A 25109-nucleotide genomic window follows, 5' to 3' on the forward strand; every position below is an offset into this window, starting at 1 on the left:
GACCCAGGCTCAGACTGAGTTGAGCTATTAACCAGACACTTCCAGGGGGTACATGGCACTGAAGGAATTCTGGCCATCATCACGGCGTTGGCACAGATGTGCCCTCGGTGCCCGAGACAGCAGCCGCATTTCTCTCCTGTGCTACGCTTCCTTCATAGTCAAGGGCATTCTGCTTGCAGAATCTAGCTGGGAGCCTCCTGATCTTTTCCTCATCTGTCCTTGCTTAATCCCCTCACCTGAGAAACCCAACCAACCGACCCTGACCCTTGCACACCTTTGTCAGCACCACCAGCCTGCCACCTTCTGCATGCCAGCTCCCCACTGTCCGGCCCCGCTCCCTCTGTGGAACGGCCACGTCCTGGGGCAGGATCATGAAGCTGTTCTTCTTGGAGAACTGGGCTGCAGGTTCAGCCCATGGATCCTTATTCATGCGACCGTGAACCACTCAGGCCCTCAACGCGCCCCACTGGAAACGGGCGTGAGACAAGTCAGCCAGGTAAAGCAAACGGAGCTGGCAGGACAGCCTGTGCTCAGAGGCCGCGACTAATCACAGTAATCAAATTCACTCCTTCATTCTGGCCTGTTGCTAATCACGCTCCTCACAGCAGATGCTGTGACATCCCCAGACCCCATTCCTCCTGCCTCTCTGCTTGGACAAAGTGTCTCAGTTCCTGACCCTCTGCTAGGGTTTCCCTACAACCTCTGGACCCCGTGCCCTTGTCCTGTTCACCTGCTGAAGCCACGGACAGAAGCCCCCACCAGATGTTCCCAGCCTTGCCCCACCTCCTCTGTCCTCTAACGCATGACCCCCTCCCCACCCTCTGCAGTATCTCCCAGTGCTCGCTTCGCCTGGAGTCATGAACGGCCTCCCAGGGAAGCACCAACCTAGGCAGAGGCACGCAGGGGTAAGGTGGCCAGAGTGGCTCTCACCACACCTGCACTTGACACGGGCCGGAGGACAGAGCAGGGGAACCTCCCGTCTCGCTGCTCTCTAGATGTGACTTCTTCCCACACACAAGACTCTGATCTTGGCCTAGTGATGAGGAGGAAGCAGGGCTGCTGCTCCTGGTAGCCCAGCAGACACCTGTGGTATCAACCCTGCCACATCTTCATGCCTGTCCCTGGTAGCCCTTAGGACCCAGCCGCAGTCCCTCCTGACCCTCCCCACTCCTGAGTCCCTTCTGAGCAAGGGTGTCTGTCCCTCATTCCCTCCACTTGCTCAGGGAAAGGCGGAAGAACATGTCTGTCACTCGTTCAGTCCAATCTGCTGCAAGTTTGTTTGAGTGTCAGCACAGCATCCACAAAAGCTAAGACAGGGCCATAAAAAAAGCTGCAGCTCCTGGGGCTAGAGGCTTAATACGCATGTGCAGGACAAGGCCTGGGTCCCTCCTCTTACTACTGATAGCCCAAAAGTCACAGGAAAGACTCCAGAAAACATGAAAACAAGAGGGAGAATGTGGGTAGATGTGAGCAGTAACAGATCAGCTGAGACAGAATCTGAAGTTGAAGATTCTGTTGCAGAGTAGCCCTTAGGATTCTAACACATCTGTTTCTATCACAACTGCACATACAGGGAGGCAGGAGGGACAGAGGAAATGCACACACATTCACGCACACCACAAACACACACATGCACACACCCCATGCATACACATGCCCCATACACACACATGCACACATTCATGCATATGTGCACCTGCAAATATCCCATACATGCAAGCATGAACATACACATAGCCCATGCACACACATGTACAATGCACCCCACACACCTGAACATGAAAATAAGTGCATGTGCATTCCTACATACACACATGCACATATGCCATGAATACACACATCCATATACCCCCAACAGACATGTGCACACACACTTGCAATGCACTTACTGCACACACATATGCACATGCACACACATCCATGCACACAAATATGTACACAGATGCCACAGAGGCCAAGCAGGTGGAAACAATGAGCACCACGCCCTGAGGAGGTGCACAGTGCAAATCACCAGGTCTTTCTACGTGTGTAGAAGTCATCTTTAAATTTGCATCATCAAACTCCACTTCAGGAGGTACACTGAGGCACAGATGCTGAGCTGCGTGTCTGAGTGCTGCACCTGATGAGTGCTACATCAGGGGCCATGTTCTGGACTATGGCACAGCAGCCAGTTGTCACCCAAAGGTCATCAGAGGTTTCAGAGAAATGAGCAACAAAACCCAAGTGCAGGGAGATTTGGCTGCAACCCCAGATGGCCCATTTTTAACCCTTGCTTGGCAGCAAAGCAGAAGTGAACAGCCATTCTTTCCCTCCTAATGTCCACAGGACCACCCAGTGGAGTTCTGCAACTGCTCCCACCCATCCTTTATTCTCTACGTGTGGTCCAGTTTCTCCACAGAGGTCAAGAGAGATGCTGCATCGATATACGGGGAATCAGGCAATGCCAGACTATAAACGCTCAAAAACTAAAAGCAGTGAACGCACTGAAAACATGCAGACGTTCTGCCACCACCCTGAACAGCACAGTGTAAGAGCCACTTAAAAAGCACTTATGTGTCAGGTATCCCGTACAATCCTGGCATTACTTCAGTACACAGATTGACGGTGCAGGCTCAGTGCGGACACCACATCACTGTATCTAAGGGACTGAAACACCCAAGGATTCTGCTGTCTGCAAGGGGTCCTCACCCCCTTCCCCTCAGATACCAAGGGATGACCGTGCTTGCCAGGACTTTGCAGAAGGAGGAATTCCAGGAACGACTTAGGTTCAGCCAGTGAGGCAGACTCCTGTGAGGCTGGGCAATGGAAGAGAAGCAGACAGCATTGTCTCTGGGCAGCATGAGTGGCCGGTGCAGGGCTGGCCATGTGTGAGGTAGCTGTCAAGACAGAAGCCGTTTCCAGACGCTCGAACAGAAGCTGCAGGGCCACGTGATGCCTGAGCAGTCCCTTGAGGCCCAACTCCCCAGCCTTCCCAACAGCTTTCTAAGTGCCCGAGCCCACGCGGTAAGCCTGCCTCGCTCACCGGGGTGGCCTCTGCTCCACGTACAGACAGATGACGCAGGGACCTGGAAAGTCAGCAGGAGCAGTAGGTGATACACGTGTGCCTTGAAACTCAGCGCTGAGGCTTTCAGAACTTTTTCAGCTGCAAGGCATTAGGCCCAAGCAGACACTGTGACCACAAACCACGTGTCACCCACCTTCCATCTTCCGTGCCATTCGCCTCGAAGGCCTCTCCATCTTTACCCCAGGACAGCTTCAAACTGGGCTTCAGACGGGAGTCAGAGCTGCTCTCACAGTGAAGTTCAAGGACGTGTGACCTGGGGACTCGGGGGTTCTTGGGAGAAACACTCAGCTTCGTGGCGTCTGTTTACCAAAAAAAAAAAAAAGACAACAGATAGAGCTACAAATGCTGAGTTCAGATGGTGATGCCCTGCGTAGACAAACCATCACCTGGAGGGTGGGGACCCAGGAAGCGAGCCCCAGGGTGGGGCCAGGGCCTGTACACAGGAGGTGCTTAGTACACACCTGGACGATGTCTTGGTGAATGAGTTACAGTGAACCAGAGATTAAAACAAAGATGAATGGAGAGTATCAAAAACAGGAATCTCAGAGACTGGTACCACGGTTGCCTTGGAAAATATTCACTTCATTATAATTGTTTCTAACCCCAGGGCCACACTCTAACATTTGCTGTCTATGCAATTCTCAGGGCGCTGAGCAAAAAACTAAGAGTGTTAATAAAATGGATTTTGGGTATCACGAGCATGAGGGCTGGAGAAGCTCATACGCTAAATGAGTTGTGAGTGAATTCTTAAACCTCCCACGCCTGATTCTAAATTTAAAGTCAGAAATCCATTCAATAACAGACACCACTGAATAAGCTCTTACTCTATTCACTAGGACTCTGCTAACAAGTTCACCAGCATTGTGAACTTCACAATGATAGCAGTCCCACAGATATTAATATCTCCACCCCACAGAGACGATGAGGCCAGAATTAAATTGAGAGGTTTCCTAACTAGTTCGGGGCTGAGCAGGGTTTGGAGCCCAAATCTGGCAGAGACCAAGCTTACGCTTTCCATCACTACAGCACAGCTTCTTACTCCACTCCATTCTCTGCATTGCTGTCTTACACACAGAAAGTGTGTTCTTAGTCCTCCACTGAGGGAACTTCACATATTCCTTGCAAACACAACGGACGCTTTAGGACACTGAAGCTCGTGGGCTTGGCAGCTGGCTGGATGCAGCCACCTGAGGTCCGCCCTGGGCCATGCACAGTGCTGGGCATCGAGAACAAGAGGCTCAGGCCCTGCTCTCTCTGACTCTGACCCTGGCTGAGCTGCTGAGCTTTGATACAAATCTGCAGCTTGAAATATTAAAAAAAAAAGACATAAACAAAAAAACCTCACAGCCTCCTTCAGTGTATTTTGAAAACTCTGAGTGATTCAGGAAAAGTGTAGGGAGAGGTCACACACAGCAGACAGAAGGGGGGGTGGTTCCTGGGTGGGTGTGGCAGACGAGGCACAGAGGACAAGTACTATAAAATCATAAAAGGACACAAGAGAGAAGGACAGAAAAGAAGGAAGGAAGGAAGAAAAGTGAAGTGGAAGGAAGAGAGAAAGTGGTGGGAACACAATGAAAACAGATGCTCAAGCACGCGTCGGCAGACACACACACACACACACACACACACACGGCCCCTCTGTCACCACAGGACTCAGTGCTGAAGAGAGAAAGGGTATAAAGCTACCTGTGGGTGGCGCTGTGGTGCAGCAGGTTAAGCCACCTCTCAAGATGCCTACAAGGAATACTGGAGTGCCTGGTTCAAGTCCTAGCTCCTCTGCTTGTAATCTATGCATCCTGGGAGGTAGCGGGTGATGGTCCAAGTACTTGGGTCCCTACCACCCACAAGGGAGACCCAAGTGGGGTTCTAGGCTCCTGGCTTCAGCCTGGCTCAGCACCCAGCCATTGCAAGCATTTGAGGCGTGAATCAATGGACAGAATCAATCTCTCTCTGCCCTTCTCTCTATCACTCTGCCTTTCATTAAATAAATGAATCTTTCCTTTAAAAAAAAAAAAAGGAAAAGTCTCCTATTATCAAGAACAGATATTAACCAGATCTACCATGTCCTGGTCTTTACAAAACTTAACTTTTGTGAGTGTGAAATGTTTAACTCAAATAGTCCATTACTGGGGCCAGTTCTGTGGCATAGTAGCTTAAGCCTCCACTTGTGGTGCCAGCATCCCATATGTGCGCTGTTTCAAATTCTAGCTGCTCCACTTCTGATTCAGCTCTCTGCTATGGCCAGGGAAGATGGCCCAAGTGCTTGGGCCCCTGCACTAATGTGGGAGATTCAGAAAAAGCTATCAACTCCTGGTTTCTGATCAACCCAGCTCCGGCTAATCACTCCATTTGAGGAGTAAGCCAGTGAATGGAAGACTTCTCTCTCTGTTTCTCCCTCTCTCTGTCTGTAACTCTCTCAAATAAATAAATAAAACTTTAAAAAAAAAAGTCCATTACTGATAACCTTCAACTGGCTACTGAAATAAAATGCAATTACAAAAATACACCAAAACAGGGAATTCCAGCAGCTACCACCACAGACACCTAGCTCCCCCTTAGAATTGTACACAGCCTTGCATGCATCATACCCTGTCACACTTGTATGGTCTTTCAAATGAAACACAGTCTAGGACTTTAAAATGGTCTAAAGAAGCTTAACGGGTGCTCAGACTTAAATTCCATTGCTTCATTTGGAAAAATGACGTCAGACTAAAGCTATATGAGAATCCATGTGGAGTATAAATGAAATAAAAATACTTCTAATATCCAAACTGGCTGTGACTGCAGTCTTCCCTACAGCATTTTCCACCCAGCAGGAGTAGGACCCGGCATCGTCTTCAGTGACATTGCTGATCTCCAGAGTGCCGTTTCTGTGCACGTGGTACCGTTCGCCCTCCAGGGGGCTAGCTTCTTCCACCTTCTGCCTGTGGACACAGGAAAGCAGGGGTCCAGCTGAGGGAGAGGGACCCTTCACTCTGATACACAGGAAAGCACTCTGATACTATTGCTGATGTCACCCAGGCTGACCCCTTCCTAGGAGCTGAAGACTCTCTGCAATGTTCCCCTGGGGTTCGTGTTTTTCTCAGAGTGGCCACGGGTGTACATCTCATCTGCCCAAGTCGACTGAGCCTGCAGGAGCCTGAGCCCCTCCCGTGCCTCTGAGGGGTTCCCACAGCCACCACCACTGTTTTGCATCAGAGCTTACTAACTAGCCTCTGGTTTACTGAGGGCAAACTCTAGCCGATGACTGTTCCAGGGTTCCAATAGAAGCAGTAACTGAAAGAGATAATGAACCTCGGAGTCTCTCCCTCTCCTGGAAAACATCAGTCATCCAGAATACTAGAGGAGAGGGGCCCCTGTCCTGAGGACCCCATCACAGCATCCCACAAGTCAGTCTAGAGTCCTTTCCCAACCTCCATCCACTTCCCAAGCATCTGCTGCAGGTCTGATTGATCCTGGACGTCCCCCAGCAGCCGCCAGAGCCAACAATGCAGTGGACGTGGGGGCTGAGTCCACACAGAACCCCACAGGGTAGGGACAGGCTGAGAGCGTGGGGCTTACAGGAGGTACAGATTTAAGGGGAGGCCAAACCTTCATCTATAATCAAAATAAATCACTCTAACAGAATATTGTTTTAAAAAATCCAAAATAATGCCAAAAGGAGACAATGAACCAAGCACCGCAAGTGTAAATACAGATGGGTTCTAGCTCTGCACCTGAGTGGCCACTTCTCCTCAGAGTAATGCCAAGGTCATTTGAAGGCAGAACCAAGCTTTCCCAGTAAGGTAGACCCATGTGCTGGACTTGTGGCCCCAGTTAATGCATAGAAATGACAATGAATATCAATGTCGGGAAGGTTTGAAGCATGTGCATTTGGAATTTAAGGCAGATCAAGGTAACTAGACAACCCCAGAACAGCAACAATGAAGTCATTCACACATGACCTCAGAAATCTCCACGACAAAAAGCCAAAGCCACCTTTAACTCTGCCTCTCTGCAAGAGTCTGTGTGCCTCCATGAACACACATGGGTCACTTGATTTCCCCAGGTGAGACCACCCCGTTCAGGAGAGGCAGGCGGTCAGGGTTGTTACCTCTCCCGGGGGTGCTCATTCCAGGTAACCGCGTGGACACAACATGGCCTACCCAGTGAAGGACAGAGAAGTAAGGTGAAGTCTACTACGCCATTCTCTTAAGCAAATGGCCAGCTTACCAGGACACCACTGCCTCAGGGGAAGCAAAGAACTCGCAGTGCAAGAAGGCACTGTACCCAACCACAGCGGGGTAGCTTTCTTCATCTTCAGTCTGAATCAATGGACGGACATCTATTTGAAAAGAACATAAATACAGTTTCAAACTTTGAAGTAAGAAAGACACGCAAATTGAGTCTCTCTATGTCCTAGCCATACCAACAAGACTATTCAGCCGTACTCTTACATTAGATAAGCATCCAAGCTCAACACATTTGCAGGATGAGGTCTGACACCCAAATGCGAGGGGCAAGGTGCTTTGATTTCTTCCAACTTTTCATGTGTCAAGATTCAGCTGCTTCTTGGGGTGTGACCCGGGCTGTTTCCTTCAGGAAGCCGCAGGCACTGCCTGCTCCCAGGCATACTCACCTACAACGTCAATGTTGGCGTTGGCCAGGATGGTCCCATGAACGTTGGAGGCTTCACACTGGTACACAGCCGTGTGATTTGGCTGCAGATTGGTGAAACTGATTTCTCTGGGGAAGATGACATCACCAGCAACTGGATGGCCTAAAGAGATTAAAGAATGTCAGTTTGATGAAGAATAGGACATAAAGTATTTATGCACCATTTATTAAATGTGTCACACAGTATTTATATTTCAAGACCAGTTTAGGGTGAATAATCATTCACTAAAGCTAACTCCTCAGTTTTTCTTCACATCATCCATGGATTTTCCTTTCCAGACTCTAGCATTTTCAATCTTCTTTCAAATTAATATTTATCATCAAAAGACTCACTGCTCCACAGCTCACTGGCTCTCCACTCTCACAGACACAGGTGAGAGTCCAGATGACTTCTTTGACACTGTCCCACTGTCCAGTGACCCTCTCCTAACCTCCTGAACTCAGATGCAGACTTTGTGCAGCACAGATCCCACAGCCAGGGCACTGCGATACTCACAGTCCACCAGCATGGGCTGTGGTCTCCTCCCTGAGCGCTGTCCCTGTTGCATTTGCCCACCCTTCTGAATTTGTCAGCCACACCCTTCACTTCACTTTCCATGTTCACTGTGACCCACGTCAGGCCAACAGCTCAGTGCCTCTTTCTCCCAACAGGACTACATCCATCCTGTGAGCAGGGGCCAGAGTCATTTTTTTGGCAATAAAACCCACTTCTCTCTCTACCCAAGAATAATTCTGGAAACATCTTTTGGAAATAAGAAGATCTAACATTTCTGATGTACTTATTATGGGCCAGAGAACTCTGGGAAGCAGCAGGTGTGTTTCTCATTGACGCCGCTCAGCGCCTGCTGGACCGCATTGCTGTGGAGGCCCCGGGTTTCAAAGAGGGGACTGACACATCCCACAGCATACAGCTGTCTACACACTGTGCCCTTGGCATAATGTTGCAAAAGAGTAGAACACACGGGGTTCTTCAAAAAGCTCACAGAAAATGCATACTATGTAAAAAACTATGCCCGGATTTCAGAATTTTTGTACATCAAAATGAATTCATACTAACACATTATAATATTCTTGAACAGGATCTAGTCTGAGGTACTAAGAAAGACAACAGTTTGAGAAGACCCCCTATTACAGCGACATAGATTCTGCCATAATTGAGACCAGAATGAACACCAAATTTACGATGAAGCTGATGTGAAGAAACAGCAAAATCATTAGTGCTTTACAACAAGGTCTACGCGGACAATACCCCCGAAGAAACCAGTATTTTACAAATTTATGACTTGTTTAAGGGAAGAGATGATGTTACAGATGAAGGCCACAGCAGCGGCAGGTCACAGCAAATCACAAGAAAAAAATCAATCCAGCTCGTGCCCTAACTGAACGGGAACTGACAACTAACCGCAGAAGCAGTGACCGACAGTGTGGACGTCTCCGCTGACTGTTCACCCAAGTCTGACTGAAAAATTCACGTGGAGCAAACCTTGTGCTCTGCGGGTGCCCAAGCTGCTGTGCAGGGTCAGCTGCAAAGAAGGCCAGAGCTTTCCACAGAACCATGAACAAGGGGCATCAAGATCCAGAGGCACCTCCTGGAGGAAGTGGAACAGGGCTTTACCGGAACCATCCTGAGGACAAGGCACAATCAGCAATGGCTACCGAGAGGGGCGTGACACTCCCAGCCAAAGGTCAGGCGGCAGCTCAAGGGAGAGCCCAGAACACTGACATCTGCCTATCAGGAGTGCGCTGCCAGAGCCATGTGTCAAACTGGAGTGCCTGCCCACAGGGTCCTGACCCCCTTGCAGGGCTGCATCTCAGGACCTCCCGTCTGGACGAACGCATTCAGGGGCAAAGAAGAGGAGGAGAGCCGGACTGGCCCTTTGTCCCTGAGGAGAGGGCAACGCGGGAGGGGGCAGGGCGGCCCTGGGCTCTCACGCGGGATTCCCTAATGGCCGGCCTCGGTCCTCACACTGCTCAGACAGGTGCGATTGCCGGCTTCCTGGTGAGCTGGGTCCTCAGCCGGGCTCATTCCCCACCACACACTCCCGGCCACACTGTGACAGGGAGCCACGCCGCCCACCACTCACCGTCCAGCGGGGCGCCGTTGACTCTCCACGTGATCGTGGGCTGGGGCTCACCCTCCGCCTCGCACAGCAAGACCCCGCTGCCACCGCTGCTGTACACTGCGCTCTGGGGCTTCTTGGTCCAGCGTGGAGGCTCTGGAACGAAGGGAGCACGTGTGAAGTTTCCTGCCTCCCAGCCCCAAACGCACCCGCAAGGAGAGGTCCGGCCAGGCTCCCTGCCAGGCGCGGGCCTTCACCAGGGCTCTGGAATGGAGCCGCCCCGGGAAGCTCGGCTGACCACCGGGGCGCATCCTGAGGTCCGTGATGCAGAAACTGTGTTCCGAGGATTTCTTCACAAAAATGGTTAACATTTTCTACACCTTAAGTATTTCTTGATGATTTTAGCATTTATTCATCTGTTTAATCAACTTGGAAAAGTTATTTCCTAGATATTTTTAAACAGGGAGGGAGAGAAGCCTAAAAAGCAGCATTTAGCTTTTTGCCCTCAGAACAGTGGGGGAAAAGAGGGATCCCATTTACACACCACTTTCTGTGCCCAGACACCCTGTGGTATACCCTGAGTGTGGCTCAGCACAAGCCAGCCATTTCCCCAGCCTGGACAACCCTGTCATGTTTGTCCTGGGGTCGGCAGGGAGTCACAGGAGGACCACCAGGCAGGCAGTAGTTCTGGTCATTCCCCCCAAGACATCAAGAAAAAAATTATTAAAGATGCATGCATAAAACAAAAATGCCTTTTAAATAATTTTGTTAGCCTAAATGTGGGAAAGGGGAATTGTGTGGAAAAAAAAAAAAACACCTAAAAATTCACCAGGGGAAATGAAAGTGCATAAACAATTCTGGCAAACTCAAGTCCAAGGGGAAGCCCTTTGAAAACGTGGTATAACCCTAACGACTAAATTCCAGGGTGGATGTCTGTGTTTATGATGCACATATTTCTGGGGACTTTTAGTCTCTTGGTTTAAAATGAAGTTGTCTGGGTGATAAGCTGAGGATCACTTTTAGAGGTAGAGAACGTTCTTGATTTTGTTTTGCTGCTTTGATGTTATTTGCACCTTTCAGAGTCTTTTACACACACACGCACACACACACACACACACTGAAATCCAATGTTTATAAATTAGGGGAAAGGCTCTGAACGGAAGTGTATTTGCAGTAGAAAACCACGACCACCGTGTTCAAAGAATATACAGTAAGGATCACGCAGTGATGAGGAGTAAATCGGAGATCTCCCTTTCTTTTCTCAATCTGCAAACTTCATGTATCCCTGAGTGTCTACAGTATTCAATGGCTGAAGGCTAACTTTACACCATTTCTTCTAGGCCTTTAACCTTACATACAGAGACCTGGACTTGGGGGAAGCCACCCTGTTTCCCCAAGGTCATCAATGTAAGAAGCCTTGTTTCCTGTTGTTGCCACTGCAGGATCTGCAGATGAACCTGGGCGGGCAGCACTGACACTGAAACCATGAGTTTTTCTATTCATTGCTGTCTTCACATAGGAGAACCAACCTCACTTGGTGCTTCCAAATCCAAGCTTCCCCCAATTTCTCTCAAGCCACTCAAGAAATTTCTATGTGAACTAACCCTAACCTTAGTCCTCCTCAGTGCTTTTGAGATGGGCACTGGGGCATTTATTCTCATGCTTCTCTTACCCGTCTCTCCTGGAGAACAAAGCCAGTCCTGAGCAGCAGGAAGCTTCTTGACATCTGAGAGAATTTTGGCCTGTCTTGCTCTGAAACCTCCTCTGGTTGGGCCTTCCAGGACACTGCTCCCCACTTGGGCCTTTGTCAAACCCCAAACTGAAGTCCAGAGACCAGTGGCCTCCCGTGAGCAGACTCTCCCTGTGTCTCCTCTGCCTGGTATCCGGCCTAGCACAGGGTGGTCACCTGGGAAGTCCTAGGCTGAAATGAAGGAGCAGCCTCCAAGACAGGAGGGGAGAAGGCCCAGGAAGGAAGAAGGGACCTCAGACAGCAGGGAAAGACTGCATATTGGGCACTCGCTCTCAGAACCTAGTGCAGAAATAGAACATCTATCCCGTCCCTCCGTTACTACAGACACGGGTTCTGGGATGGGAAATGCTGGCTGGATGAGCCACAGGGCAGGGCAGGCAGGGACGGCACAAATGATACTTTCAAAGCTTAGAACGAGACAGTTTCTGAAGGGTGAGAGTGGTGAGAGGGACAGCCCCAGGGAGAGCAAAGGTTAGAGCTGAAAATTTGAGGAAACAACATGGTTGAAGCCCAGTCTTTGCTCTACTGTCCTAAAATATATGGAAATTGCTGTGCTGAAACTGTGTTTATTTTGTCTTCACTGTATATAAAAGTAAGATGATAAATTCTCTTGTGCTGCTGAAAGTAGAGAGGCAAATGTCTGCACAAGGGATGTAAGAAGCAGGTAGGGGCCAGCTCTGAAGCGTAGAAGGCTAAGCCTCCACCTGCAGTGCCAGCATCCCATATGGTGCCAGTTTGAGTCCTGGCTACTCCATTTTCCATCCAGCTCCCTGCTTATGTGCCTGGAAAAGCAGAAGAAGATGGCCCAAGTGCTTGAGCCCCTGCACCCACATGGTGGAAGACCCAGAAGAAGCTCCCAGATCCTTCCTGGCTTCGGCCCAGCCCAGCACTGGCAGTTGTGGCCGTTTGCGGAGTGAACCAGCAGAAAGAAGATCAATGCCTCTCTCTCTTTCTCTCTACCTCTCTCTCTCTCTCTCTCCCTCCCTTTTCTTCTCCCCTTTCCCCTCCCCCCTCTATATTTCTGCCTTTCAAATAAATAAGTAAATAAATAAATCTTTAAAAAAAAAGCAGCTAATTAAAGAGGCTCATCCCTGGAGAAAACTGAGATAGAGCAAACAGAGTGCCTACAATATGTGCAAGGCAGTACCTCCTTAGTGAAGCTACTGTATCACTTGTTCCTATTAAGTGTCCATATATGAAGAGATCAAAAGTTAGATCTCACTGCAGCTTTTTAGAAATAGAACTGTTTTTTGAAATGAAGTTTCTGAAGACTAAATGATTGAACTGCAGTTGAATTCATGACAACCTTCAAAAACAAACATTTGGATTAGATTAGGGATACATAATCACAAATAAATATTTACATTTACTAAAATTCAAAAGCCTTGAATGAATCAAGAGCTGGTAACACGAAAAATGGTGGGAACTGATAGGTAATCAGCTGAAACGTGAGTGTGATCACATTTTGATTTCTGAGTTTGTAATGTTTCAGCTGCCACCCTGACACGGCCTTATTTAGAATGTGCAGTCTTTGTTACCTGAGATACCTGGGGGTGGGTTTGTGCCAACTCAGGACATTCTGACTGCTGCTGCCTATGTGTATCACAAGCTTTAAAATGTACTTTGATTTCATCTTTAGGATGTTGTAGCTTTAGTTAAAAATTCAAAGAATTTGAGTTTAATAATAAGAAAGAGGGGCCAGTGCTGTGGCATCCTGGGTAAAGCCACTGCTTGCAGTGCCGGCATCCCATATGGGCGCCGGTTGGAGACCCAGCTGCTCCACTTCCCATCCAGCTCTCTTCTATGGCCTGGGAAAGCAGTGGAGGATGGCCCAAGTCCTTGGACCCCTGCACCCACATGGGAGACCTGGAAGAAGCTCCTGGCTCCTGGCTTCGGATTGGCGCAGCTCTGGCCGTTGCGGCCATCTGGAGAGTGAACCAGCAGATAAAAGTAAAACAAATACATCTTTAAAAAAAAGTAAGGAAGAAACATCACACACAGAATACCATATAATCTATGCCTTTACTTAAGCACAAAGCATGTTTTCAGAATGCACTGGATTTTCAAAGTGCACAATAGCATTGTATTCTTCCATATGGCTAATTGTTGTTTAATTTGGCTTTCTTAACAGGAGACAGAAAGAGAGAGTCCAGGATCCAGGAAGACAGAGGAAAATCTAGTAAAAGTTAACTGATCACTGGATGAGAGAGAAGCCACAGCTACTGGTTTTACAGCTTTCACAGCTTAGGAAAAGAAGACTTCTTAAGCCCAATTTGCTCTTCACATACACACGCAAAGAGAAACACCAAACATTTATGTTCTTCAAGGAGTATCATTTACATCTCAATAGAGCTAATAGCTGCATTGTGAATAGTGAAAACAATGTATTCAGAAAACCTATATTCCTTTGGGAGCCTAGGGTCAAAATTTTAAACTACATAATTAATTTTACATCTTTGATTTTTTTTTTTTTTTTTGCCACCCTTGCAATTCTTTTTAAAGCTTCATTCTTAGAATCAAGAAAACTGTGGCCAGACTGTTAAAATATTCAGCTACCGTAGCACGTTGCAGCCATCTGGAAGAATCTCTAACAGTCAGCATCTTGGAGCAGGAGCAGCTAACAGTCAGACATGTCTGGTTGGTGGGTGTATTTGCAGGAGGGGCGAGGGGTACAGACGTTGCCACATTAGATAGAAGCACAGAACAATGACTAAGAATACATAAGTCATTAAATTCTTCTTCCCTGAATGTCTTGATGTGTTCACTGCTGACAGATGTTGATACTAATGCACAATGGTGGACTTTCTCCTAAATAGAACTTTGTTGAACCAAAGAAAATTAAATTCTGGTCTTTGCTTTTCTGTTCTTCCTATCCTAAACTACGAATACATATTGTGGAGAGGCCACTCCACAATATGTATGTAAACCAATCATCTTAACATTTACTTGTGTGTGGAATTTGCATCTGAATCTTTTTTTACCCCATTAATGAAGACAACTTGCGCAAATCGAAGCTTTAAGTGGTGAACCTTTTCAGAATACTGACGGGAACCCTGGAGCACTAGTCACTAAATGTCAGCTTGGAAGAGACAGTTCCTTCAATAGTTAAGCACGTACCACACTAATAAGTACAAATGCAGCAATCTTCCAATTAACTTAATCGATGGAGTCACGAAACCACAGACAGAGGGCCCCAGCGTGGTCTGGCATCAACTGAATTCCCAAGAGCACACAGACTCTCACTGCTGCCTAGACCCCAGCATCTGCATTCTGTGGCTGACTCCTTTTAAAACAATGTCATCCTTGTCTGCTGATTTCCAAAGTACAACAAACAGTAAAACCTCAATTGGTCAAGAAGCTTGGATTTACAGAGAAAATTAATATAATGTGTTTTTGAACAGTTTGCCAGGGAATTAACATTTACAGCACATAGTCTTTCTTTCCCCATAAGCACCACAGTAAACATCATCAAAACCCAAGATACAGGAAAAAAAAAAAATCCCATCTAAGAAAGAGCTAAGACAGCACTGACCCTCACTTCTTTGGTGCAGTGTGCAACACAATGACCACGGACATGCCAAGCGAATGACTGGGTTTCTTCAAAAATCCACGTTTTCTTCCAGACCTGTTTTAACAGTCACCCGAGTATCCATAGGGAATGGATTCCAGGACCCCTGGGGATACCAAACACTGCAGGTGCTCAAGTCTCTGTTACAAGTGGCGTAGTTTTTACATGGAACCTACACACATCCTCCCCGAGACTGTACACAATCTTAGTTCACTTATGATAATGAAAGCAATATCAATGCAACGTTAAGAGTTGTTACATCGCACTATTTAGGGAGATGACCAGGAAAAAGACAGACTTGTTCAGTAAGGGTGCAATTCTTTTCCAAGTATTTTCCCTGAGGCTGGTTGAATCCACAGACGTGGAGCCTGGAGCACTGACTGAACTCTGTTCCACTGCGGCCACCACTTCTCCCTCAGGATCGGCTCTCATGCACATCACAGGTGCACTGCACTGAAGGTAATTTCTCACACTCTCTGACACAAGAGGCCAGGACGGATGGCTGAACAAATCACAGACGGCACCCGTGTGGTCCCTGACTAGATCTGCTCTTGCCACGGCTCCATCTGTGTGCTGTGGGAGTGGGCAATGACCTGAGCAGTGTGTGTGTACGAGGCCTCAGCAGAAAGCTGGAACTGCCTGTACACATGCACTTTACAGGCAAAGCCCACCTCACGTCTGAGCTCACTTTCATGAAAAGCAGAAAGAAAGCGCGGCCAGGGGAACGCACCTTCCACCACCACATGGAAGTTGTGACTGGCTGTCCCCAGGGCGTTGCTGGCTGTGCAGCGGTAGTTTCCTCTGTCCCGGTAGGAGACGTCATCGATCTTCAAGGTCTTGCCATAGTTTTCTTTTGTTTCTCTCCCCTTGGGTAAATCACCACCCATTTTGTTCCACTCGATCTGTGGAGTTGGTCTGTAAAAAAACAAATAGTGGAACATAAAATACAGAGAAGCCGTCGGGACACACTCTTCCAGAGTGCCCTTGGGATCAACACCCAACACCTGCCCAATAGACCCACATTCCACCAGGGAGCCTTGGGAGAGCAAGTCTTTTACAGCAAGAGCCTCTGATGTCACCCCACATGGGAGCACTTGTTCAATGCCCGGCTGTTCCACATCTGATTTAGCTCCATGCTAATAGTCTGGGAAAGCAGCGGGGTCCCTCCCGCCCATTTAGAAGGCCTAGATGGATTTCCAGGCTCCTAGTTCAGCCTGCTCAGTCCCATCTATCGTAGTCATCTGAGGAGTGAACCACCAGATGAAAGTGTGTGCTCTCTTGCTCTCTCGCTCCTTTTCAAATGAATAAATCTTCCTGAAAAAGAATAAAAGCTGGCCAGATGAGGACCTGAACAAAAACTTAAGATTATGAAACACTGTATGTTTATGTTCAAAAGTGTAATATGCAGCATTTTTTTCCCTCAACACATCTTTGCTCGAGTGCTATTGAAGTTAAAATAAGGATAAGCAAGTTTAAAAAGATAAACAGGAAAGGACACAAGTGGCAGAATACAGCTGGCAACTCCGGCAGTGCATCCACCCGTCCTGGACATTTGCCCCGTGTTCCCCGGTGCTCGTGGCAATCACTTTATTTTGTTCTCGCACATGAAAGGGGCTTCAGGACAGAAAGCGAGCAGCTTGCATTGAGTCTGGACTCCCAGGGAGCCCCTGTCCTGGCGAGGGCTGAGGTCCAGGGCAGCCTGAACTCTGGCAAAGATCCTTCGACAGATGGAGAAGAGTGAAGCAGTGAGGCGGTGCTGGTCCTGGCTTAGCCCACAGCACCGCAATGCCAGCCTTGACTTTTATTCTCAAGTTTTTACTGATAACACAGCATCTTACAATAGAATCCTACCCAGCCTACACCACAGATTCACAGAACAGGAAGAAAGCTATGTGAGCAGGTGAGTGGTTCCCATTCAAAGTGACGAGTGTGAATCACGGCCAGAACATGGGTCGTGGTGGTTTGTGTGGTCTGTGTCCCAAGGGCCCTGCTCAGGACCTGCTGTGGCCACAGGGAGCTGGTGGTAGGGGCAATGGGAGGTCCTCTGTCACCGGGATCCCTGCCTTCAGGCGGGGTGAGGGTTGTTTCTGAGTGGCACTGACACAGTTCCCAGGAGAGGAGACTGTTAGTAGACAGCAATCCTGGCCCTCCCTGCTCCCTGGCTTCTTGTCCTCTTGGTGTGATCTCTCCCCTGCTCCTGCCCTGTGACACTGACTGCTGGTGGGCCCTCACTGTGGCTAGGATAATGTTGGTGCCAGGCTCTAGAAATCCAGAACTAAGAGCCAAACAAGCTGTATTCTCCCTAAAGCTCACAGCTTCAGGCAGTTTGTTACAGTAATAGGAATCGGATGCCACAGACTATTTCCTCTGAGGGAAAGCCTTGTCCCGGGAAAGGAGTTAAAGCTTTATCTACCATCACAGAATCCACAGAATTTAAGCCCCTCAGCTTGGGGGTGCTTCTACAAGTTTCTATTTTAAAGATCATCAACATTTTCACGCTTCCAAGGAGGGGCAACTTGCTCAGGTTAGGGACAACGACGTTCTTTAGTTCTTTCTCCTTTCCCGTAACTGGACCACACCTGATCTTAGCCAAAAGGCCAAGAAGCGATCCTATAACTGAACCAAAACATAGGTTTAGCTAGCTCAGGATGCTGACGTTACCTCGTGGCTCAGTTTCTGGGACAGCCAGGATGGAATCTCAGCTCTGCTCCTCCCAGGGGCTCCCTGAGCCTCCTTTCCCCAGCTTTCCCTTCTCTCTGAGGGGGATTCACATCCCACGCTCTGAAGAGGATGGAAGCAGTCAGTGCACGGGCAATGCCAATCATGGTGCTTGATGCAGAATAAGGGTTTGACGTCTTCACTTTGGTCCTGCATAGTTTACAGTTCACAGTTCACAGTTTAACCACTTCTGCGGACACATATGGAAGAACTTCTACAAGGTGCTTCCTGATGGCTCACCTTCCACCAAGAGGGGATCAGAGGGACATGATGTCCGGCACAAGCCCAGGGTGACTACAAAGAAACCACTGCGGGCAAAAACCATGAGCATGTGTCAGGATTCTTCATGCACCAAGGACAGCCCATGCTTATATGTCCATTTTCTTTTTTTTTAAAGATTTATTTACATGAAAGTTAGAGTTCAGAGAGAAAGAGAGAGACACAGACATCTTCCATCCACTGGTGTACTCCGCTGATAGCTGCAATGGCCAGGGCTGGGCCAGGCCTAAGCCAGGAGCCAGGAGCTTCATCCAGGTCTCCCAAATGGGTGGCAGGGTCCCACTCACCCAGGCCGTCTCTTGCCTAGGCCATTATCAGGGAGCTGGATCAGAAGTGGAGGATCCAGGACACAAACCAACACCCATATGGGATGCTAGCATTAGATGATTTTACCCGCTAGGCACAATGCTGACCCCTCCATTTTCTTTTCTTTTCTTTTTCTTTTTTTGACAGGCAGAGTGGACAGTGAGAGAGAGACAGACAGAGAGAAAGGTCTTCCTTTTTTGCCGTTGGTTCACCCTCCAATGGCTGCCGCGGCCGACGCGCCATGCTGATCCGATGGCAGGAGCCAGGTACTTATCCTGGTCTCCCATGGGGTGCAGGGCCCAAGCACATGGGCCATCCTCCACTGCACTCCCTGGCCACAGCAGAGAGCTGGCCTGGAATAGGGGCAACCAGGACAGAATCTGGCGCCCCGACCAGGACTAGAACCCGGTGTGCCAGCGCCGCAAGGTGGAGGATTAGCCTAGCGAGCCGCGGCGCCAGCCTCCATTTTCTTTTAAACAAGGGCTTTGTGGCCAACTCATCTAACAAGTACATGAGAGCAGTTATATAATCTTGACAATGATTTACATGATTTCCATCTTAAGAGGTAAGTGATGTCATTTGTGGGAAATAAGGAAGAATTACTGAAAGGTTTGCCTGCCCAAGAGTCAACTTAGAAAGGGTTTGACCTTAAACAAATACAACATGGCCAGCAGGGCAGGTTGTTACTGTCATGATGCACACTGACTGGTCAGATGTTGATCTGAAATGATACAGAGACGAAACCTCCTGACCTGAGGCCATGTCACAGAACATCGAACCAACTGACATCAAAACACACTGATGATTTCACATAGATGAGAAGCCTGGACACTGACGCTGGAGAGGAACTGACAAAGTATAGGACTGTAAAACCATTCAAATCAGCTCCTTCTCTGCATACTCCGACTTTTTAAACCAGTCTTCACAATACACAGCAAATTATGAAGAAATATGACTGTTAAATTTTGAATCCTAGTGTATTAAACAGACTCCCCAAGGTCCGCAGCTTGCACAAAAGCTGTGGTTCAAATGAGCACACCAGGTACAGGAAGACAGACTGCAATGTGCTATGCCCTTCCCAATGGCAGGGCGGGACCAGGAGGTCAGAGCTGAGAGCAGGTGCTCTCCTGGGCCAGCCCCTGCTCATATGGGCTCCCAGCAGTCACTCAGCAGAAGTGATGGTGGGGAAATGTACAAAGTGGGAGCCTTAGGGCATTTGGGGAAGCTTTGGGAAAGGATGTTGGAAGTTCAGTTAACGAGACGTTTACATGAAACTCCACGGTTTGTCCTTTCTTGTGTGCAAAGGACAGCATGGAAAATATGGACAAACAGGGCTCCCTGGAACATGGAAAGGGAGCACAGCCAGCATACAACAAGCAGCAGTGGGGCAGGGCCATGGAGCAGAGAGAAGACCCGGCCCAGGCTGCCGACCCCCTGCACTGCCTGCATCACGTCAGCTGGACCTCTGCCTTCGCTGACCACCATGCTGTCCTTGTGCCTGCCACCTGCAAGACTCTACATCGACAGACCTAAGTGCTGGAGACTCTCACTCACAGGCTGAAGTCTGTAGAGTGGAACACAGACTACTTCCTCCAGGAATACAGTCACACCGCTCATGTGAAACAAGAAGCTAAGAATGTATATGCAAGTGTACTCTTAGTGGACATCTTACTGTGCGCAACACTGTGTGGACAAGTGTGCGCAGACATCAGGCTACTCACAGGCCTTCCGCAAAACACTCGAGCAGCAGGGTGTCCCCTTTGAGCACAATGACGGGAGACTCAGCGCCCTCTTCCGCAGGGGGCAGCAGCAACCTGGGCTTTCTTTGCTTGATTGAGTTTGCTACAAAATAGAAAATTCAGATGTTTGCAAACCATGATAGTTAAAATTCTGGAAGCCTACATACCCCCTGAAACGTGTGCATCTGTGTGTGTGGATACACACAGATGAATACATGCACATTTCAACATGTTTCTAGAGAGACTCCCCCCTCTGGCTGGGAAGCATGGGCTGTCCTCAAGTGCATCAGCTAAGGGTAGCACCGCGGTTCACGACAGCTGTGATTTACACCCCTCTTCTCATTCAGGACTTCAAACAGCATTCGAGATAGACTTGTTAGTGATAGGCTATAATTTTACATTCTACACCATCCCTTGTCTGATGGCTTTTTCTCTTCAATGTAATGAACCTACACATTTTGATGAGCTTCCTGTTGAAATCCCAGCTTTCAAAGCCCTGCTCACAGAAAACCTGACTGAGGATGACTGTGGTGGACTCTAGGTGGTCACTTGGTGCAGGTGCAACCTGTCAGGCTCTCCAGGCAACACCATTCACAGCCACAGGGAGGAGAAACACTCCTCTGCAAAGCAGCCATCCTCACTGCCTGCAGACTGATGCTTCCCGTCCCTTATTTTCTTAAGAATACTCTCCAAATACCAGGGCAAACTCACTGAAAATGTTTACTTCTAAACATTAATATAAAGAGCTTTTCCCATCCAGTGCCAATGTGACTGACATGATATGGAAAGAGAGCGAGCAGCTCACACTCTGCCATCGGGAGACAGGGATGCTCTCCTTGCTGTGAATTTCCTTACATGTGAGTATTTACTGAAAAATAATTTCTGGGGGCCCATGCTGTAGCGCAGTAGGCTAAGCCTCTGCTTGTGTGCCAGCATGCTATATGGGCACCAGTCCCTGTCCTGGCTGCTCCTCTTCCAATCCAGCTCTCTGCTATGGCCCAAGCGCTCGAGCCCCTGCATCCACATGTGAGACCTGGAAGAAGCTCCTGCCTCCTGGCTTCGGGTCAGCCCAGCTCTAGCTGTTCCGGTGATTTGGGGAATGAACCAGCAGATGGAAGACCTTTCTCTGTGTCTCTCCCTCTCTGCCTGTAATTCTACTTCTCAAATAAATGAATAAATTCTTTTAAAAAATTAAAAAGAACTACTGAACATGTGCTACATGTGGTGACTGTGTGCAGTGATTCTTACTGAGCATTATGAAGACACAGTAATATACATGTCTGAGTCACAGATCTCAAGAAAGAATGATGTTAGCGATGAATGAGTCCACCTCACAAGTGAAGGCACTGCACATGGAGCCCCACTCTGCCACCCTGCAATGTCACCAGGGTATGAGACACCCTGCTGGAGCTGCTGGTCCCCATTGTGGGAATAACATTTGTTGCACTCATGTAAGCGATCCTGCTCGTCGAAAACTAGCTTACTACGTACTTCAGGTTTACCCGGGCACCTTTCACAGAACACAAGTTCTGATCCTACGTGGAAAAAAATTAAAATGCTCCACAGTCATCGAGTTTGAGAACTGCTGTAAAGCATATCCGTTCTCAGAGTAACAGTTTATAGCCACATATTAAGTATTCTAAGAAGTCGTGCAAGAAAAATACTCATTTAACTTTCTTCGCCCCATTCTGTTTCTCTTGACGCTTAACCGTTTCATTTTCGCTTTCTACATATAAAGCTCTCAACCTTATGTCCCGTGAGACACCTGGAAGACCCAAAGTGAAGACTCCATTAAACACCTACTCTACTCCTATATGTACATCATCTACTCCTACATCTACATCTCTACTTACATTTACAACAATATCTACACCTATATCTACAGCTACAGCTGCACCCACTCCCCCCCATCTACATCTACTCCCATGCCTGTGTCTACCTCTGCTTCTAAATGTATGTTAAATGTGTCACATATATCATTATACATAATTAGTTATGCATTTATAAAGACCTCTCCCTTTGTATACAACCAAGAGGAAAGGAAAGCAGCAGAACTCTCTATGCTAAGGGGTTTTCCCTAACAGGAATATTAGTGTTTGAGTGAACTTTCAAAGGTATTAAAGGAAAAAGCCACATTCTGAGATGACAGTGAGCTATGTAGGGTGAAAATAAACACCCACACTCCACACACCCCCAACTTACCCTTGGAGCCAATTTCTGTGGATAAACTTGAGTCATTAGCATGCTTTACTGAAATAAAAAAAATGGAAGAAAAAACCACAAACATGATGGTAGATGCTGATATCAATAATGAATGAAAAGTTACATCTGTCTCTTAGAACAACTACAAAATGAAGCAGACCATGTTTCACTAGTACATTGCCTCAGACATACAGGGTACTCCAGTGATGCCCTGGCACCAAGTGTACAAGGCGGACCGTGCTCCATCAGAGTGAAATGGTGACACCAACTCCCAGCTACACAGGGCACCAGCACCACCACCCAGTCACCAAGGCCAGGTCTCTCTCCTCCCTGTGAGCCCAAGGGTTCTTCCTCCTACCAGTGACTTTCTCACCAGCATCCCTGGAATCAACCAGGTAAGTGGGCAATTCAAATAACTTTGCCAGTTTGGGAAAGCCTACTGGTTTTCCCAAGATCAATCCAGTGATTTAATGGCCAAGACTTGGTAGAAAGCCCTGGAATTGCACTGTGTATACTGAGAATACCAGATCCTGCAGACATGATGGAACCACTCGCACGGTGAACTGAAACTGACTTCCAGCTGTGAGAGGCAGGGCCACCGTGGAGCTGCACCGCGGCTGCCCTGTCATCTGTGTGAAGTCACACTGAACAACAAAATACCCACCCAGCTTCACAGGGCGCAGCCAGCATGAAATGGCAGACACGCCTGCACGCGGCATTCATGGTGCGGGGGTGTGCTCTTACAGCTGCTGACTGTCATGAAACGGCAGACACGCCTGCACGCGGCATTCATGGTGCGGGGGTGTGCACTTACAGCTGCTGACTGTCATGAAACGGCAGACACGCCTGCACACGGCATTCATGTGCGGGGGGTGTGCTCTTACAGCTGCTGACTGTCATGAAATGGCAGACACGCCTGCACGCGGCATTCATGGTGCGGGGGTGTGCACTTACAGCTGCTGACTGTCATGAAACGGCAGACACGCCTGCACACGGCATTCATGTGTGGGGGGTGTGCACTTACAGCTGCTGACTGTCAGTTTCATGGGCATTTTCTGTACGATGGTCCTCAGCCTGGGAAAGGCAGCAAAGCAGCAGTAGTCATTCCGGCTGTCCTTCTCTTCCACGTTGGCAAAGTACAGGTCTCCCTTCTGGCTCATGTACACCCTCTCGTCCTGTTCAATGTGTTCCAGTTCTGGAAACAAGGATCTTATCATTGAAAGGGCCTGTCTCCACGACTGTGCCTAATCTTTCCCTTTCTTTCTGCTCTTTTTTATATTATTTCATTTTATTTTTCTCTGTCCGTCCTGTTCCTCTCAGGTCTGGTCTTCCTATAGGAAGAATGTGTGAGCAAAAAGTCACACACATGCTGGGAGCACACAGAAACCCCTGTAGCGAGAGGCAGCCTGTGCCCTCCCCTCACCATCAGTCTCCTGCTTGGCTCACAGGGCTTCATGGGCTTAACTGAAAAGTGGATGGCTCAGATAAAACCCAGCTATCATTTTACTGTCTCCAAATTGTACCTCTATAAACAGGTCCCTAAAAGTTGTGTCTGTGGTATTTGTCCCTCTGTCCGGGATGAAGGCTGGCAGATTCTAGGCTGTGTGGAGTCTGGGACTTTGGCGAATGCAGACAGCAGCCTTGCTGGCATGCTTCTGTGAGCTACGTGAGTCCCATTTTTCTTTGTGGGCCACGGTGAGGGAACATTCAGGGAGCACGGCCAAGGCTTATGCTAGAAGTGGGCTTCACACGAAGCTGGAATTTCAGGCCCAATGTCAGCAAAGCTTTTCAGAAAATTAAGATCAAAGTTAATTCTGCGTTTTGTGGTCCCTGTGCTGGGTAGGAAGAGCTTTACAACAAAGGAAGCATTAAGTTGGCAACACAAACACAGGCAGGCTGCATCCCAAAGGCAAGGAGGTTGTGTGAGATGCAGAACTGCTTCACAGTCGTCTGCGTTTCATTATAGGCCTCTCCTCTGTCAAGCCAGGGACAAAAGAGCAGCGTTTGTACTGGTTCCCGGGTGTCATCATGTGCACATGTGAGTATGTGTACCTAGGACTAGCGAGGGGCTCTCCACGGATCGAGTCTTCAATGCTGGCTACCTGATGCGTCTCTGCCTCCACAGGTCCTGTACTTGCAGTCAACCAGCGGGAGCAAACAAGACTCACACAAGCAAAGGTCTGTGTCTGCATTGAGTGGTGCAGACGAGAACAACCACTCACGTAGCATTTGCATTTTGTTAGGTGTTATGAGTGAGGTGGTGATGATAGAGGTGCCGAAAGATACCGAAGTCACATGCAAATGCTCTGTCAGCTAATACAAGGCACTAGAGCATCTGCGGATTTGCTTTCCTGGGGGAGGGGCTGCCAGGCCCCCGTGGATATGGAGGAGCCACTACATGACTAGCTCATCTCTGGCTTCATCACATTACTTACAAGGTGCATGAAATCAAGGTGCCCTCCCAACGGCAGACGGAGCGTCACTCACCGATGTTCATCCAGTAAATGTGCAAGGGTGGGAGGCCTTTGGGGGGGTTGCAGGGCAGGACAGTCGGGTCTCCCTCCTCCACTTCCAGAGGCGCAATCTTTTCTTTTGGGAATTTGGGAACACCTGGCAGAAAAAGCCATTAAAATTGACCTTTAATGTCACAAGTCACATCTGAAAACACTCTTCACCTTAAAACTGAACAGTTTAAATAAATCCAACCATCCAATTCCTAGATCTCACATCTGCCTAGAGAGGTGAACTGTTAAAGATCTGTGTACCT

The 25109-nt window shown here is 48.5% G+C and overlaps 1 protein-coding gene across 11 annotated transcripts in view; it reads right to left on the minus strand.

The window, feature by feature from the left end:
• Nucleotides 1–25109, minus strand: part of CHL1 (cell adhesion molecule L1 like) — a 175279-nt gene that overhangs the window by 30911 nt on the left and 119259 nt on the right. For 9 of the 11 annotated variants that reach the window (XM_017350182.3, XM_017350188.3, XM_017350184.3 and 6 more), the window contains exons 6-15: nt 24830–24952; nt 23367–23537; nt 22343–22390; nt 20123–20243; nt 15829–16013; nt 9805–9936; nt 7683–7823; nt 7277–7388; nt 5822–5988; nt 3198–3363 (exon numbers count right to left, since the gene is read on the minus strand). In XM_017350182.3, the coding sequence (XP_017205671.3) occupies nt 3198–3363; nt 5822–5988; nt 7277–7388; nt 7683–7823; nt 9805–9936; nt 15829–16013; nt 20123–20243; nt 22343–22390; nt 23367–23537; nt 24830–24952 (1366 nt within the window). The remainder of the gene's footprint in view (nt 1–3197; nt 3364–5821; nt 5989–7276; nt 7389–7682; nt 7824–9804; nt 9937–15828; nt 16014–20122; nt 20244–22342; nt 22391–23366; nt 23538–24829; nt 24953–25109) is intronic. The other 2 variants (XM_070050027.1, XM_008273627.4) reach the window with 1 other exon arrangement.

The sequence above is a fragment of the Oryctolagus cuniculus genome, chromosome 10 (assembly GCF_964237555.1).
Source record: "Oryctolagus cuniculus chromosome 10, mOryCun1.1, whole genome shotgun sequence".
NCBI lineage: Eukaryota > Metazoa > Chordata > Mammalia > Lagomorpha > Leporidae > Oryctolagus > Oryctolagus cuniculus.